Source organism: Tyto alba, unplaced genomic scaffold, assembly GCF_018691265.1.
Source record: "Tyto alba isolate M040663 unplaced genomic scaffold, T.alba_DEE_v4.0 Super-Scaffold_38, whole genome shotgun sequence".
NCBI classification, from domain to species: Eukaryota; Metazoa; Chordata; class Aves; order Strigiformes; family Tytonidae; genus Tyto; species Tyto alba.
Window position 1 is genome coordinate 18,687,640 of NW_024881313.1, and position 18,710 is coordinate 18,706,349.

Consider the following 18,710-nt stretch of genomic DNA (forward strand, 5'->3'; position numbering starts at 1 on the left):
CTACTTCACTTCTTAGACCAAGTTAACCATCCAGATGAACATACCTTGCCAATAAAAACTACCAGGCCCGCCTATTATCAGGTCTCCATTCTACAAAAAGCAGAAATGAATAAAATTACACAACAAAAGAACACAGCAAAATTAAGCATGCATGGGAAAAACAATTTAAATGACCAAAAAAGTATCAGAATCATGAAAAAGGAAAATAGCCTTGTTCAAGGAAAGTATATAGGTGCATGGATGTGCAGGAAAATCCACAGTTAAATAAAGTTAAGATCACTCTATGTATCTTCACTTGAATGAAAGCCATAATTTTTTTAGCACTAACATAGTGTTCTAAAAATTGCTGATTATCTGTAAAAAAAAACCAAAGTCAGCATAAAAGAGGGTCTTCAAATTCAATGAATCAACAGTAACACTTTAAAGAGAAATATACTTTTGTCTACTCTACAATGAGGTCTTTAATCCTCAGCTGTTAATAATGTGAATAACAATGTAGCTGCAGAACACTGAAAACAATGGCAATGGTCGAAGTTATGTGAGGTCCTGGTGCTGTAATAGCTTAATAACAATTGCAAAGTTTATTCCTTGGCCCACAATATTGCTTCTGGACCCTCTTGGCATATAAGAACAACAAGCTATTTTGCTTAAGCACTTCCACCTCCACAGGAGAACAGTCTTACTCAATGACTAGTTTGCCTCTGAAAGCATCTTTATACAAGCCATTTTAGCTTTTTTAAAACTGGCTGGTGCCTGCCAATTATTTCCTGAAAGTCAGCTCTCTGGAAAGCATTGTAAGTGGGACACACTGAGATAGAAGTGCGTACAATTTTTTGCCTAATTAGCTATTGAGATAGACTGAGCAGAGTCAGACTGGAGAGCTGAAAAGAGATAAACAGGTGCTGACTGCACTATTGCTTTTATTAATAAAACCGGAAAGTCTGATGCTTGCAAAGGAGGAAAGAACTTTCAACAACTTCATTAAACTTTCCACGTGCAACAGCATGGACATAAACTCTTGATCACTGAGACAGAGCTTGAATACTAAGGATATATCAGAATTACATTTGGTCAAAATATTTTGGAAGCAGAATCTCACCTTGTAAAAATCTAAGCTGAAACCTGCTTGACAAAAGCCTTGTCCTTCAGGATCCGCATTGCCTGTAATTATGAAGGCAGAAGAATTTTATTGATTTCACAGTGCATGTAGAAGACATCCCTGAAGGTGTGAGGTTGTAAATGCAAAAATATCAAAATATGTGAAAAGATGTGTATTCTCTTTTGGAAGAGGCAGAGCAAATCAAGACCTTCTACAGGACCTTGAACATGAAGCCTCCTTGCGAAGATTTTGAAAAACAGGACCAGTTATTTGGGACCTTCTCCTCTCACTGACAAGAAAGGACCCTTGTAACAACCACCATCTATTCAGTATGAATTTGGCTGGAGATACAAAACTAAACTGGAGATACAAAACTAAATGGTCACTACAATCTGCTCCACCATAAACACAAAAATAACTGTTTACTAAGACATTCTCAAAAAATCTTGACATAGTGGTTGTGTCAGCATGAGTCAATGTTCAGACACAAACCTGGTTATCTGGACTAGGGCAAGGGAAAGGGGCACGTGTCCTTCACAAGGGCCAGCCCTTTAATTGATACACTTTCACTCAGTGAGGACTGAAATGTAATGTAATTCTGGATGCACATTTGTACATGCAAAAACATCCCTCCTGCTTCTGTCCATTTTTATTTCTAGTCTCCAAAGCCTTATATAATTGTACAAATTGTGTCGGCATGCATTTTAGGGCTTTCTTATGAGTACCGGAGTACTGGAAGTCTACAGGATTGGGAAACTGAAAGTGAGAATGGCCACCTGAACTCTCTCTTCAAATGGCATATGCCTGTGGCAATCCCCCAATGAGACATCAGAAATACATGAAGCAGATCTTATGGTCACCATTTCTTATAGATTCAGCTTCTTTCTGTTCCTGTCCATCCAGGGACAAGGATCAGGCTTCAGAAGACATAGCACAACTCAGTTTAGAGCTATACCACCATGTGAGAAAAAGATGTTGCATGTACATGCAACTATCTCACACTGCTATAGGCATGCAGATTTTCTGGTAGACTACAGAAAGCATTATTGGGCTACATTATTACACAACTGTCAGATGCCAGGAAAATGCAGCTACATGATAAGATGCTGTCTTTAGATCTTCTGAGGAAAGATACCTTTTAATTATGTGAAATAAGTGTCTACTTTTTCTGTAAAATGACTGTTACTTTCTCAGCAAAATAATCCACGAGAAACTCAAAGGTAGAAGCACAGTTTGCCATAGAGAACAGTGTTTTGAAATCAGCCCATGTGCACATGGCAAGAATGCGAGCTGCAGCAGCAGGGTCTCTGTACAGGGGGCATCGTGACAAGGAACTACATTCAGACCTCTTATGTTATTGTCTAGCAACTTGGACCAGCTACCCATCTCGGCTAAACTGAACAACATCATAGCTTTGCTGTGAGAATTTTCCCTGGAAGAGATAGGTAAATCCATCATATTTGCTATCTTACACATATTACCTTTAGAAAAGTAACCGAAACAACAATTCTCTGAACTGAGAGTGCAGAATCTGCCACATGCCCAGCCCAGTCCAAAGCTCAGTAAAGTCACTGGATACTTCATACTGATGTTAATAATTTGGAGCACTGAGGTAATGAGAGTATTAATAATCATCATAAACACTTAGACATAGGATGCTGAACAGGGTAAAAAACTGATTTAATCTCATGTGTGGCATTTTATGCAGACTTCCAGGTATCTGAACTTGGTTCTGAGTATATGTGCACTGCTTTTCCCTATTCCACAAAGAAGTAAGGCCCAGAGATTGCTACCACATCCTCAGAACAGCACAGAGGAGAGTGTAGAACAACACAGCTAATGTGCATGGCTTTCTTCCATGCTGGAAGCCCTTCATAAATGAGCTATTGTGGCTGATATTGGCATGAATGGTGATACAGGCTTGTGTGTTTCTGTGCAGGGTCTGGTCTTCAGATGGTGATCCTGTGAGGAGAGATTTATACTCAGCATGAGCATGAGTAATTGGTTTTAAATGCTGTCTGGTTCTTATCTAGATCTGTTTGCTACATTTTAAAGCCATTTAAATTGAACCAATTGTATCTCAACATTATAACTGCACAAGCTTAATTTACTTAATTTCTCCTCTTTCAATCATACAATAAAGCAATCAATTGCAGGCATATAATTTAATGTTGATTTTTCTTTAAACCCTCATCCAATGCAATAATGTCATATAGTAATCTTCGTTCATCCAAGACTGTGTGAAGACTGAAAGGATGAAAATACTGAGTGCAATATCAATTCCTCCAACACAGGATTTTTATTATTAATACTTACTGTTGCGACAAGGTGAATATTCAGCATAGGCACTGAAGTTCTGAATTGCTACATAGCAGGTGCCAACGGGGTCCTTCTCAGGGCTATCTTTAAGGGTTCTCCAATGATATAAGGGAGCACAAGCCTATCAAAACAGAAAGGTTGTCACACATACCTTTCACACACTAGCACATTTGGCAAATGTAATTTTTAATAAGCAGTGTACAAGGATTGTCTCTGGTTTTGTAACATTCATACAGCAATGATCATAACGTACTGACAGAAGAAAATGCAGGACCACTGCTTCTTATAATTTCATTATAACCTGAAAGGCATAGTCTGATCTTTCACTTATAGCCCTTAGCAGGTGAAATCTGTCAGGGACTACAACTCACATTTAAGCATATGTTACAAATACCTTCTAAGTCTGTTTCACAAGTAATAGGTTTGCTCTATTACTGCTCACTGCACAGGACTTGATCCCATAGTTTAAGATGTACATCACATATATGGCTGAAGACATTCCTCCTTCTGTCCTCATATGTCTTAAGATAATGGGCGTTGCAAAAGAACTGCTATGATTTTACTCAGCAGAAGGAAATTTGTCAGGGCTTTGTGTTATATTGTCTATCACAGTGATTGGATTGTCTTCTTATAAACCTCTGGTTCAAATCTTTAGAGAGATGATACAGCTATAATGCATTCAACAGTCTCTGAGTGAGAAGGTTTTTGCTAAGTAAGTTTTGGCTAGTGAACTAATATTTAATCTTCTGTGTTACAAAAGACATACGAGTTGTGTAGAGAGAGAGATTATCTTTTTTGAAAGTAATTCAGATAATTGGAAAAATAAAAAAGCTGTCAGGTATGTAAGTCATTCTTCAGGGGTTCCTGTGCCCTAAAACTTTTCAGTTGGCTGGGGGAAGGGAAGACACTGCCTCTACCTACAACCTTGCCTCTGTAAGATATGAACAAATCCTCCATTCATATCCTACCTTGTCTTACTTTTCCAATCAGAAACCTGTCTACCTCTGGCAAGGCACTGTTATTATTCACACTGCTGTATAAGCCTTCATCCTGCAATCACCTCCAGCTGGATGAACCACTGTGCTACTCGGAGCTTACTATAAAAGCCAGAGCTCCTGGAACAATGGTTTAAGTGACAGGGACTCTTAACATGCCCCTGCCTAGACCTTACAGATTAAAACAGAGAGCAAAATCAGAGTGCAGCAAAGAGAAACAAGTGTCCTGTGAGGGTGATTTTAGGTACATTTGACATCGAGCAAAATGGATTGAAGCAACAACTCAATATAATCATATATGTTGACCTAAAGCAGTTTACTATCACATTTGTAGTTTAAATAAAAAGTTTCTGACAGCTTGATGACATTTTCTTTTTCTCTCTTTTCAGCCTACAAAGCTTGAAAGACAAAGTTTTCTAGCTTTGCTGTTCAAATTTTTGCCTGGAAAGCATTGATCATATCTCTGTTTCAGAAAGCCTGAGAAGAGTTATCAGAATCAAAACAAAGCTTGGTGAGTACAGACATAGCATATCAGCCAGTGATAAGCTTTTCTGCTCACTCAATGAAGGTTCAGCAAATGGTAGTAAAGAACTATTCTATTTCAGTTTGTGTACTGTTGTTTAGTAGAGTACATAAAATCAAAAGTCTTCAGATATTTTTAGAATTTTTTAGAACTTTTATATTTACTTAGCTCTTTAACAGAATAGGCTGATGTTTTACTCATTACTTGCTTCATGTCAAAATTCTTCACTGCGTTAACCACAAGGCATACTATATAAGGGAAAGCATTTCTTTTAGATACTTCTTCCCTTATGACTATTTCTTAAGTAATAACTAGAAGCTTTAAGCAAATCCCAAGACACAAAATTATTGCTTTACAATTGTAAAAACTAACAAAATAATGACCAAGCTAATTATTCTTATCATCACAATCATTTCAGCGCCATTTTCCATGTAAATTTAGTGTATAATCTGACAATATAAAATGTCTGTGTATAAGAAGCATCACCACTACTTTACTAAGCAATAAAAGTATTTGCCCCCTGGTGGGGTCCTCTATCAATACAGGTAAATGCTCAGTGAAACTGGAAAACAGACACTGCACTTTGGCAGCAATCTTGATTTGGAGCTTTTTTACTTTTTTACAACTGTTTTACCATAACTGTGACAAAAGAGGTCAGTGGTTTCTCTTACTAAATGATCTTCAGCACAGGTTCTTGGCTTCCATTACATTTTGCATTTAACATTCAAAAAAGCCCATCATAATACAAAACCTTTTCTAGCATATAGCTATCAGTTACTGTGTATCTCTACAATATGTCCATTATCTGTTAAAAAAAATCATCAGTCACTTCCATAACACTATGGCATTCTGCTATTTTCATATGGCAGCAGGATCATCTTCACCTGAGCAGTTCAACCTGATTTTATAGACTGCTTTAATATTCTGAGTTATATAAATCATCTATTTTATAATTCATGCATAATCATAGAGTTGTTTCCATAATATACACATAGAGAGCTATTAAAGATATACATTTGAGAAAAATAAACATTATCTCCAAATGAATACCAAATGCTAAGACTTACCACAACTTTTTCTTTATGGGCTTTGACTGTTGCCCCAAACCACTGATTTGTCTTAAACTCAATAGGTTCCCTGGTGCCATTGACTTTAATTTTCCTGTTGTCTGACAAAGAAAGAAGCAGTATGTTGACAGCTTATTTTAAAAAAGTATTGCCCTGTGAATTACAGAAACAAGTGAACAGACTAATGGATATATTACATTGCATCCACCAGCTTAAGAGGAAATGGACGTTCTTGTACCATTTAAGCTTTCTGCCGGTCAGTGGAAAACAGCTTAAATTCACATGTGAAAATTAAAAATAATTACACTTAAACTTAAAAAAATACAAAGGACTGGAAGAAGAATCTGGAAGAAGTTTCGCCCTGCCAAAAATAAAGTTTACCTGGAATTTGTGATGAAGAATGGACAAGGATCTACAGAAATAGGTGAAAAGCCCTAAAAAGTTTTCTCATATGTGCTAGAAGCTTTACGTGTAAAAAGCATGTTCCATAATTAGTTTTTGTCAAACAAATGACATTTCTCAGCATGCTTATTCAAAGACCAACACTACAGATAGCAAAGGACTTAGTTTTTAACAGAATTACATGTGTACACACTGTCACAAGAGACAGCTTCTTAATGTTGCTTTATATACACTCTTGCAGATGTCAGCATAAGAGAAGCCATCTGGGCAAAGACTCAGGCCAATTATAATGCATTTCAGGTTTTAATAAAAAGCAGACATCCCTTCCTTTCACCCTCAGTTCTCTGAAGTAAACTGATTTCCCATATGTTCGTGAGCTATGCTCTTCCCTTACCAGTCATTCCTAATGAACTTCTCAATTTATACATAAGCAGGGCATTACTCCTTCCCCCTCGTATCTGCATTCCCTTATGTTTGTTTCTGGTTCCTATCAGGAGAGATTTCACAAGAATCAATCCTTTTTATTCACTCTAAGTGAAAATAAAACCATATACTGTCTACCTTGGAATGTAGAAAAAAAAATGTAATGTCAGATTATATTCTATGGATTTACATACATTTTTTTAAAACCGAGGAAAAATGCAGCCAACACTTTAAAAAGCCAACACTTCCTGGGATTTGCCCAACAGGAATGGATGAGATATCTGAATGCTTTTCTAAAATGTTGGATCACCAGTTACTTCACCTCATGGTAATCTCATAAATGTAACAGATAAGAACTGAATTAGAAAAAAAAATGCATTATATTTGGAGAACAAGGGTACTCTATCTCTGTATATTTTTTTCTAATAAGCATGAAGGAAAGTTGAATGAGAATGAATCTGTGAAAGTTTGAAAGTCTCTGAGAAAACATCTTTCTTCATATAAGTATTTGTTTCTGTACTGTGCCATTTACAGAAAATCCTTGCTTATAGAGATAAATTTCAAGAATATTTAGATCTTAAAAATTCAGGAAGTATAATTTACAATCACTCTAAAAATATTCATTTTAAAAATACATTTAAATTAGGCCTAAACTGTAAGAGTGTGGGAGACAGCAACTTTGACAAACTGCATTGTAGGAACTGCCAGCTTCTACCTAGTTGTTGGCAACACCACGTTTGATTATTTTTTCCAGTGAAGTCAAACCCTTTCAAACTTTAAAGTTTTCTTTTTTCAGTGTTCCAGCAGATTTGAATATGATCAATGTCTGCAGATGAGGTCTTGATAGAAACAAAGTTTCTGAAACTTGAAAATCAGCCATGGCCAGCTTACAGCAGTCAATGCTAGCCTGGCTCTGAGGATACTCACAACCTGTATTCTAACTTATAAAGAGCTTACATTTTCAATCAAAACAGCATACTTGTCTACTGGCAAAGTATACTAAAATTTGAAAAGAAGTAAGGTTTTAAAACTAGGACAACCGCTACAGGATTTATAAAACCACAGCTGAATTTACCAGCAAATCTGCAAGAACTGCACGTACACAGCCACCCTGCTTAGTGGCATATGGTATAGTATGAATCCCTCATCATGTGGCATGGGTTTTTCATCATAATTAGGAAAATATCACAGACATACAAATTAATAAATAGCTTTTTTCCCTAGTTAAATCTCTCTTGACAGAAATTATCTAATCACCGTTGTTCAGGATCCTTGCTGTAGCTATAAAGTCATATTCCCAGTTTCTGAGGTTGTGCCCTAAAATACAGTTGTCTTTTGAATATAACAATCAATCGGTATTTCAGAGAGCTGTAAAACAGCTACTGCTTCCCTTATAACTTTACCAAAAGGAAGTTATATACACAACTAACTTGCCTGAATACATGTGGACTGTCATTACTGCGCCCTGATTGTATTTAATTAGACAACAAGATTCTGAATGAAGCCATTTCCGAGCTAGTCATCTACTTACAGCTGAGGACCTGATATAGGGCACAGTTCTAAAGCAAACATCTGAGCTGGTCAGAAGAATCATGGCCTAAAAGTACTTTTTTTTTTTTTTTTATATCAACTGTAGATAGTCACAGATGGCCAGCTTACATTAGACTCAGATAAAAACTGTTCATTTACTCAGGTAAATCCCACTCCAATTACAAAAAAACAAAACAAAACAAAACAAAACAAAACAACACAAAACAACAACAAAAAAAGTTTTATTTCTTTGGTATGTCCCTCAAAACTGTGTTACTTAAGTGTTTCAAAAAATAACGTCTGCATCCTGATGACACCCTTACATGAGAGAGAAATACCTCTCCTTATGTTATTTATGGGGATCTGGGGCCCACCGGTTATATCTATACTGTACCTTATCCACAGGCTAAGCTGTACTTCTGTGAGCAGCAAAAACTTGGCTTGAATTCAGGTTGCATTCAAATGTCATCTCTTCTGGAAGAGAATGCCTGGCCCCTTTTAAGAAGGAGTCCAGGCTATCCTGTATCACGATACTTGACGCTAGTGCAAGAATAGCTAGAATACAAGGCAGCAGCTGGGCTGGGCACACAACGCCTGAGCCTGTCCACGAGTGGTCCAGGGAGTGCCTGACTGCCAGCTGGATTGCTTCAGAGCCAGCCCAGGAGCTGTCCCAGAAGGCCAACAGTCTGGATGACTCGCAAATTTGGCTTGAAATTCAGCCCTGGAGTCACTCTTAATTGTACTGCCTTAGACTGTATTGCAGGCTAAGGCACAGATGACCAGGAGTATGCAAAGAGCCGAGATGTATAATTATAAACCTAGGTGCAAGGGCATCCTTAAACTGAATTTCAGCAACCCAAAAGCATCTAATTTTCTACTGCAGGAGCCAAGACTCCTATACACTGGTACTGCCCAGCAATCCAGCTTTAGAAGCAGCTCTGGAGATAATGAAATAAGATTTTAAAAGTCAGTGTTCCTTCATCCAGTCTTTTAGACTTGGACTACCTAGGGACTACCAAATGGAAAAAGGTCCCTTAAATTGCCAAAGCAGTAGTTGGACAAGTAGAAGAAAATGAATCCAAACAGTAAAATGGAAACCCATGCAAGAACAACAGTGCAGAAATTAATTTTTAGCAATTAAAGCCAGAATCTGGAGTGAGTGTTAATGCAAATCCATCATTAGCACACGCTGGACTAAATTTGGCACTTTCTATGGGGATTGGTCTCCCCTCAGTCACTGAGTCAGCATATTATGAACACTTTAACAGGCATGAATCAAACATTACTCTTAAAAATATTTCTTTGTTGTAGTAATCAGGATCTGCATAAGAAACATTTTCAAGCACTGATAGTGGTTCATTGCGGTTCATTAATCTCTTGAAAATGAGAAGTAAAAAATGCAGCTTCTATTATAATTTGAAAATACTCAACTGAACAACAGCAAATAAAAATACTTTAATCAAACTTAACACTGGCAAACAAAGCTTCTAATCAAAGCAACAAATCCAGTTATGTAATAAACCTGCAGCTCTTTCAGGTAAGTTCTCAGCCTTCAAGGATTTTGAAAAGTATTATCTTTACTTGCTCCATGTGTATTTGCCTGTAGGTACTGGATAAATGCAGATAGGCATTAACCAGGCATCAACCAGGCATCTGCAGCAGGCTGTTACACTCTGCCCTTTAATCTGTACCTTCTCAGACTACATCCAGGATGGCAAATCACTTTCAAATACCTGTTTTGATATATGTGTGTATGTATCTATGCATATCAATACATATAAATGAATATATATAATATATAAAATATTATAGATATATTTTATATAGTTATGCATAATTATATATATACGCTGAGTAGAGGTGAATAATCACCTCAACCTATCCATATCTATATAAAATGGGAATACAAACATACAAAAAATCCAAACACTTTTATTTACATATATATATATATATATATATATATATATATACATATATATATATATATATACATACTGCTCAAAGAAAGTGAATATCCCACTCACATGGGAACAATACCTGGAATGCTACGCCCAGTTTTCAGACACCACTGTAAGACTTAGAGGTGTTTGGCCCCAAGAAGAAAAAGCAAAGGAGGATAAATTTGCACTTCATCCACTGTTCAGTAAGTAGAGAGAAGAGCGAGCCACACTCCCATTTGAGATGTACAGCAAAAGGAAAATAAGCAAAAGACACAAGTTATAACAAAGGAATTTCTGATTAAATATAAAAAAAATACTCTTCACAGTCAAGGTGATTAAGCTCTGGAACACATTTCCCAGAGGGACTGTGGCTTTTCCATCCTTGGGTAGTTTCAGAACCTGGCTACACAAGGCTCTGAGCAACCTAATTCAAATTTGAAATCACCCTTGCTGCATCACTGTGGTCCTGACTTACAGGAGGGGATTAAGAGGAAAGGGTTTGTACTGGCATACATGGTCCCATATCCTAGAAGTAAGGGAAGAGAAGGGATCTTGTCACCCCTATCACCATGGCAGAGTGGTATTTTTTTTTGTATGACTACCATAAAAGATTCCAACTATACCACCCGTTATTAAACAAAGGTAAGTCAGTAACATTCACAGGGTCATTGATATTAGACACTCAGAGAGGCAAAATACAAATGCAAAGCTAAAAACTCTTATCTAGGGAACCAAGCCAATTGCCTTCAACATTAATGCTTGGGAAAAAAAGGACTCCACAGTGTTTAGATAGAGTAAGTACATGCCAAAACCTTTCATGATGAGAAGAGTTGCTTCTACTTTTGGATTTATCTGATGCTGCAAACATCTATTTAATTTCTGGTTTTTATTGTGTGTTAGATGCTATTCATATGAGTTATTTTAATTTAATAGATCATATCTAGAGAGCTTTTTTTGGACTTCCATTCCATGAATCAAGAAAAAAAGAATCAAACTCAATAGGATTTTTTCCCTAATTACAATCTGATCAAAAACAAATTAAGACCTCAGGGCTTGAACTAACATAGCTAAGGGTATTTTTTCACTTCTTTAGATAAGGCTTGGACTTATAAAAGAAACCCATGAGGGTCTATTATAAATCAGAATGCTACAAGTGAACCATGAAGCTCTAGATAAGGTCTTATTAGCATAGTGGGCTGAAATGTGACAACATTTAAAAGCACAACAAAGTTCTCCCTCAGCACTTTCTTTTGAGATATGAATCCTGTTTTATAACAGCATTCTAAGCCTTCCCTAAAATCTTACCATCTCTACAGCTAATGATATTTTCATGTAACTAAGCCTCTCGAGTCCCACAATACATCTCAGTACCTGGGTTCTGTTACAATCAGCTCAACTGCTGGCCAGATTAGCTCATGTTTTTTATCAACTGCACACTTGGCCAGAACTGATCTATATCCCCCTCCCATGCTCCTCTTCAGATGCTGTTCAAATTTTCTCCAGCTAGTTTAGAAAAATATAACCTGTTTTACCAAAAATAGTAAAGTTAACTGATACCAAAGACAACACCCCAGTGAGTTCTGGAAACTTAAGGGAAGTGGTATTTTAAATTCTGTGTTTAGGAGCTAATTTAAAACATAAGAACTTCTTGCAGTCTGTTAACTATTGCAATTAAAAGTGACCATTACAGTGAGCTTCTGAAATATGAACTATTAGCTTTTTACTAGATTTCAAATGCAACAGTGAGCTCCCGGGGGCATTTAAGTTTGCTTCTGGCTGTAAGATGCTTTGAATGATTCAGACCTTCCCCAGTTAATCAAGACAGGAGAAAGTTTTCTTCGTATTGCTCTCCTGCTACCTCTCCTGGCAGCTGAATGGAAGAGCACCCAGTTTACACACAAGGACTTGGTAATTCTACCTCAATGCTAAAGCAGAAATGGTCATTGTAAGCCTCATTCCATAATGGAGAGACTGAAAAGGAGAAGTTAGCTTTGTGTAGGTAAGAGAGAAAAGACAGATCACAGCTCTTTAATATAATGCCAATGCTTGTTCCCCTGTCCTCTCATTGAGTTTCAAAGAGAAACACAGCCTTACACTGCAACGCAACAGGACAGCTTTACAGAGAAGGGAAACAAGGGAGAAGAGTCGCTGCCCTTCAGTCCATACCTCCTGGAGTAAGGGGATACTAAAAGCCCTCCCATTATACTTTATCTCAGTTCTCTGCTGCAATGGAGCAGTTGTGCTCTCAGGGGCAGTGCTCTCAGCTTCTTCCCAGCGTCTTGGCCCCGGCACCCAGACTGATGGAGCTTTAAAGAACTGCAAACACGGGACTGCAAAGTCAGTGCTGTATCAACAGCAGGAAACACTGAGAGTTCCTGCTAAAGCCTCTTCTTGGCTGGAGGCAATATCACTGGCCAGCCCATATGGGAACGTCCGGTTACATGACTTGTGTATGGATGGGTTGGCCCAAATCCTACAGCATGTCAACATTTCATCCTCCTTCCCTCCTCTGCCCTCCTGCCTCTTGTCAGGAACAATCTTTTTCATCAGTGGGACTAACTACTGATGTTGGTTTGCAAGTAAATCACCTTGTTGCTTTGGAAATCTCTGGATTAGCTACTTTGAAGAAGATAGATTGGTGACTTGAGAGATTAGTGACAATCTGGAAGAACTGCCTATAGAACAATTTCAGTTAGATGGTATGATATTTAGGAATGGGCCGCAGATACTCCTGCACCTCTGCTAACTTTAACTAAGCCATCTTCTCAGCAGAGTAGTTTAGCCCACCCACATTACCACATTACAAGTTATGCAACGGCTCAAAGCACTCAGAGCAGCTTGAGTATCCCAACATATGCACAGTGCCACAGAGATGATTTCAGGAGTAGTCTTGTTTTTGAGTATCAGTGCTAGTAGTAAGAAACCCAGTCTGTCTGACAGCTGGTACTTAGAAGTAATGGCACATTTTTAAAGGTGTTCTTGGATCTTTCACTGGGAATTGAGTGAATACTGAGTGTTCTTGTTGGGTATAATTAGTAATCAATGCAATGTCTACTCTCTCATGTGATCTTAAGTTTCTGAGAAAAAAAGGAGCAAGAGAGCTTCACAAATTATAAGGACTTGTCTTTTGTTGTTTAAAGCCTACATGCGACAAAGAATAGAGTTTAGTCCTGAGTGTCACAGCTTGTGTGGCAGCGGGGAGGTTAGCTGCACCTTGTCAGTGACTCTGGGTGCAACCCTTGCAGTGTCAGATCTCTGATCCACAGGGAAACACTGCAGTTGTCTTACACCAGCATCAAAACGTCAGGTTGAGTTAGGCTTCACATTTGTATTCTCCCTTCAGGACTCTATGCTATGCAGGATATAGAATAACTTTAAATTAAAACTTCAGTTATTTTCAAAATAGGAAGATATTTTTCGCTGACAAAAACAAAACTATGGCAATACATACTTTACAAAGTCAACAAATTCTTTTTTTCTTCCTTCCCTTCCCTGACTCATAAGCATGTTCCTGTTCATTACTGCCTCTTAACTAGCCTTAAACGCTTGTGGAGAGCTATTTTTTTTCTTTTTAGTTTGTTATACTTTACAGGCCCACAACAAGGCATATCTGTCCATTCATTTAGTAAACATCTCATCATTTGTAAAATACAGGTAACTATAAACTAGTACAAAGCAACTCCACACGTGTAACACCATGACATTCAAAAATGTCCAGAATCTTGACTGAAGCCATCACAGAATACTAGGCAATGTCCTCACTGGTTTCATTTAGTAGGACCGAGATATGAAATGTTAATACAAATAACATCAACGCACTTGCAAATGAAGGAACGCTTCTTGAAATTAGGTCTACTGTTCTTGTGAAAACAGTGAAATAAGCTGTAAAGTTACGTATGAGTATCACTAACTAGGTGCCCACTTAAGCACTTATTTGTAGCAGTAGAAGTCGAAATAACATCCAATTGTGCTGTATATTCCCTCCTCAATGGCAGAACATAAACTTGAATTGAATGCCAACATACATGGGCTTCATTTGTGTACCCACCCCTCAGAAATGGAAGACATGAACCCTCATGCTCATAAGTAATTTAAGCCAGTGGTTTTCAACCACCTAGATTTGTCTATCTCTTGCATTTTTTATGCTATGGTGGAAATTTCAGTTTCTGTGACCTGCAGCAATTTTACATATCTACCTTGGGATATAGCATATGTGAATCAGCTATTCTTTTACAAATTCTTTAGAATTCAGAAGTCCTCCATTGAACTCTCATGCCTGAAAAATACTGATTTAGTAAATTCTTTACCTATTTGTTGGGTCACACTGCCTTTCAAGTGTTACATTATACTCTCTCTTTCTTTCTAGTTCCACTCAATTTTTACTCTTGATCTTAATTAAAATACTTTCAATTATTCAGCAGTTTTATTTCTTTTATTGTGCTTACCTGAAAGAGCTGATATTATTTGGTTAAAGAAAAAAAGTACTTAAAAAGGGAAGCTTTGTATAAGAATGCATCAAAATGAAGTCTTTTAGTTCTGAAGCAGCCTCTGTAGATTTTCTGTTTTGTTTCAGAAAACATTCCCAAAGCTTTCCAAGACTTTTCAAAATCTCCTATGAGAAATTAAGTATTAATCTTCAAAACTGAAGTTGTTAGAGCTGAATTTACAGTCTTCTAATGATTACTGGGTGTTTTTGTTTTGGGTGAAAGGATAACCTTGCGGTTAAGGAGTTGGGGGAAGAAGTAAAAATCCTGAGTCAGTTACCAGTATCATTACCAACCTCCTGTACGATCTTTTGTCAGCCCAGACTGACGTTTTTCTGTTTATCAGAATAAATAATATAAATTGGAATATAAATATAAAATAGGATTAGCAGCATTTCTGAATGATGTTGTAGGGAGAAGGCATAGTGAGTACAAGGTGTCTGCACAAGAAAGAGCCATAAACTGAAAATACCCTTCATATTTCCTAACAACTATCTAAGTCCCACTAGTCATAGAGCGACCAAAGGCTTCAAAAGGAACTGTGTGTAACAGACCAGGTGAAAGAGTATCATCTAGGCTAGAGCTCATGTGGATTGCTCTGTCTGGGGGAATAGTAGAAAAGATGGAGAAGTCTCTCCTGTAAGTAGTATTCTGAAGAGAAGAAATGGGCATGAAATATACATCCATACTTCAGCAAAGAGAGTCATCTAAGGTGGATTGGAGCTGGCCTTTATGCTGCTTGCAACGGAGACTGGGTGCTGGTACGAGCTATGCAAACCTTCCCGGGGTCCCTGTCTATGAGGGCAACTGGCCATCGCTGAATTGCACGGAACGACACCTTTACTGCCCCTGGTACGTGAATCAGACAGCTAACGGTTACACCACTGAACTTGCCTACAATGCAGCCCCTCCTCCAAGTACACTGCATTTATATCTATACAACAGGCTCTCTCTGGCTTAACTTCAGCTGTCTACAAGTCAGGCATCTAGCCAGAGGACACACACAACCATCTCAGGTAGACTGAATGCACCACACTTTGGCTATTTCAAGCTGCATAGTTGTGTGATACAGTCCAAAGCCTTGCTGATATACTCATCAGCCTGTGCTTGTGCCTTTATTTGAAACACAGCATGTGCAAAAGGACATCTCTGTCAAGAGTATGGTTTTGTCCTGAGTCTCTTTAGTCAACTTTCCTGGAGTTTCTCACAGGAAAGCCAGATGTCCTTCTGGGTTTCATCACTAGGTTTTAATTGATTTTTCAAAATACCTCTTTAAAATGTGATGGGTTTTCATTTGGTCTGTAAGTTTTCTATTCAAACCTGAAATTAATTTGTATAGATAATATATTCTACTTCTGTTACATGAACTATCTAATCATAAAATGGAAATGCAGGAATATTTCCTAAATTGTTTTTACTTTAACCATGTACACTCAGGGGACATTACAATAAAAATACTGTATATGTACTATGTCTGTACATTCACAATTATATATAACCATATGCTGTACATATTACTACATGCCCAGGTAGCCACATACACGTACAGGAACTATCTCTTACTCTGTTTTGAAGAATGCCTAACATGATGGGAGAGTCACCCTGAGTAGAATTTCTAGACACTAACATAGTAATAGGATGTGTGGGTGGCTGGAGCTGGAAAGGGTAAAGAACTGCACTACTTACTTGCTACACTGAAGGAAGCTCTTCTAATTTAATTTGTGCTCTCAGAAAAAAAAAAAAAAACAAAAAACAAAAACAAAAAAACCTGAATTGTATTGTGTTCTCATTTAAATAAATCACAAATGTTAAGATTAAATATAACATAAAGAATCATAACTTTTGCTTAATGATTAAACTGTCAAAGCCTGCCTAAATAAAGCAAATCTGTTTTAAAGTCTCTGCAAACACTACGCTTAAATTATTTTCAAGACCTATAGAGACAACAGAAAACATGAACAGCCTGAATTGTTTAAAATGTGTGTTCCCTTTAATTAAATAAGAAACATCTGTCTTGGGATTTTGGAAGTGGATATAATCTATCCACATTGTGCCTAAATCAGTTTGCATCTAGCTTCCAATATTCTGAAATAAAATTCTTGCTCTCTGAAGAGAATTAAGTAAGTATGCCACATGAGGTACTCCATCCATCAGAACAGACAGAAAATCCCTTGATGAAAATAACAGCAAAGACTAGCAATCCTGTGATTTACAAGATTCAGAGAAGTGTGTAAGACATGGGGTTTGGGGTTTTGCCTTCTGAGCACTCAAAACAAACAAAAGTATTTTCAAAATGAGGAATCTGCCACAAACGCCTTTCATTAAAGCATTAAGAAAAAAAAAAAAAAAAAGAACAACAACAACAACAAAAAAACAACAAACCAGCAGTAGTTATTAAGATGAGCTACACACAGATCCTGGAAGTCCTACTCCTGTTATTTCTCCGGGTACCACTAAACCCTCCCCTGCACGCACACACGCATACAGACTCCCGGGAGCGGGGTTTCTCCGGCGAAGTGCAGATTCTGAGATCAAAGTGACGCAACTAAAACGAGCGCAGAAGAAACTTGTGCCGAAGGGGGACGAGAGCACGGCAGAGCAACACGCACAACGCTGCGCTACGAGATCCAGCGACTTACTTACTGGTGTTATCAAAGGGTATCTGCCTGCAGTGGGTGGCGGGCCAGGCGCAGTAGTACACCGCTCCTCCTTCCACTATGTCTGGCTGCGTGGTGTTGGCTTTGGGAGCTCCCACCAGGACACTGACTCTGCGAAACACACCGGGAAGTCACCGGGGCGGTGGGGGCGATCGGCACCGACGGGCGGCGGCCCCGGCACGGAGGACAGGGGGCTGTCTCCCCGGAGACCGCTGGCGGGACGCCGCCGTTTGCCCCCCAGAGCCTCCCCCGAGCCCGCCGGCGCCCCCGGCCCCGGCCGGGCAGGAGGGGCGGCCCGGCGGCGCTCGGTCGGGCACAGCCCGGATCCCGCCACCCCCCCCCCCGGGGGCCGCGGGCGCCGCGCTGAGGGGAGCGGCCCGCCCAGCCCGCCGGCGGCGGCGGCGGCACTCACGTGCTGGGGTCCGGGATGTAGAAGTCCACCGAGTACCCGAAGTAGCTGCCCGGGGGCCCGCTGTACACCGTCAGCTTCTCCTCGTCCAGGTTGAAGGCCACCAGCGCCGGCGCCCAGAGCAGCGCTGACAGCAGGAGCAGCGGGCACAGCCGCTGCCGGCGGCGCGCGCGGCCGGCCCCGCGCCCGCGGCTGAGGCGCAGCATTCTCGCCCCCCTCCGCGGCCGGCTCCCGCTGGCAGAGCGGAGCCGTGCGGCGGCCGTGCGCTGCCGCGGCGGTCTGGCTGCCGCTGGCGGCGGGGCGGGGGGCTGGCGGGCGAGGCTCGGCCCCGCTCACCCCGCCGCCGCCGCTGCCGCCGCGGGTCGGGCCCCGCGCGGGCGCCCCCTGGCGGCCCGCCCTAGGCGCCCGCCGCAAGAGGCGCAGCGTGGAGCGGTGCCGCCCGGGGAGGCTCCGCCGGCAGCGCGGGGGCTCGGCGGGGCAATTCTTCTTCTGCGGGGAAGCATCTGAGCCCCAGAGGGGCCTTCCGCGCCACAGGCCTGGTCGTGGGCCCCGCTGCCGCGGGGCAGGGCAAGGCGCTGGTGATCGGTCTGGTGAGCGCCTCGCTCGCTGAGGGAGAAGCGGGCCCGCCGTCGCCGGCGGAGGTGTCGGCGCCTCGGCCCAGCTCCGCACGACGCCGCCGGCGTCGACTGCGGGAGAGGACAGCGCTCACAGCGCGGTGGCTGCGGTGTGGCCATCGGGGACACGGAACGTCCCTTGTCCCCAGTGCAGGGAATGACGCCGGGGCTGGGGCCCAGGCAAAGTTTCTCCGTCTTGGCTGAACACGGTGCTCGGGGTGGTTTACTGCACTAACCAGGGAAAA

General features: G+C 40.3%; 1 protein-coding gene across 3 annotated transcripts in view; it reads right to left on the bottom strand.

Moving 5' to 3' along the window:
- Positions 1-18,129, bottom strand: part of ITGA8 (integrin subunit alpha 8) — a 118,149-nt gene extending 100,020 nt beyond the window's left edge. For all 3 annotated transcript variants that reach the window (XR_006166226.1, XM_042802087.1, XM_032991667.2), the window contains exons 1-6: positions 17,855-18,129; positions 17,429-17,553; positions 6,004-6,104; positions 3,416-3,539; positions 1,100-1,161; positions 45-90 (exon numbers count right to left, since the gene is read on the bottom strand). Coding sequence is in view for 2 of the 3 variants with exons in the window: in XM_042802087.1 (XP_042658021.1) it covers positions 45-90; positions 1,100-1,161; positions 3,416-3,539; positions 6,004-6,104; positions 17,429-17,553; positions 17,855-18,057 (661 nt within the window). In the remaining variant the exon portion in view is untranslated. The remainder of the gene's footprint in view (positions 1-44; positions 91-1,099; positions 1,162-3,415; positions 3,540-6,003; positions 6,105-17,428; positions 17,554-17,854) is intronic.
- Positions 18,130-18,710: the final 581 nt, after the last annotated feature.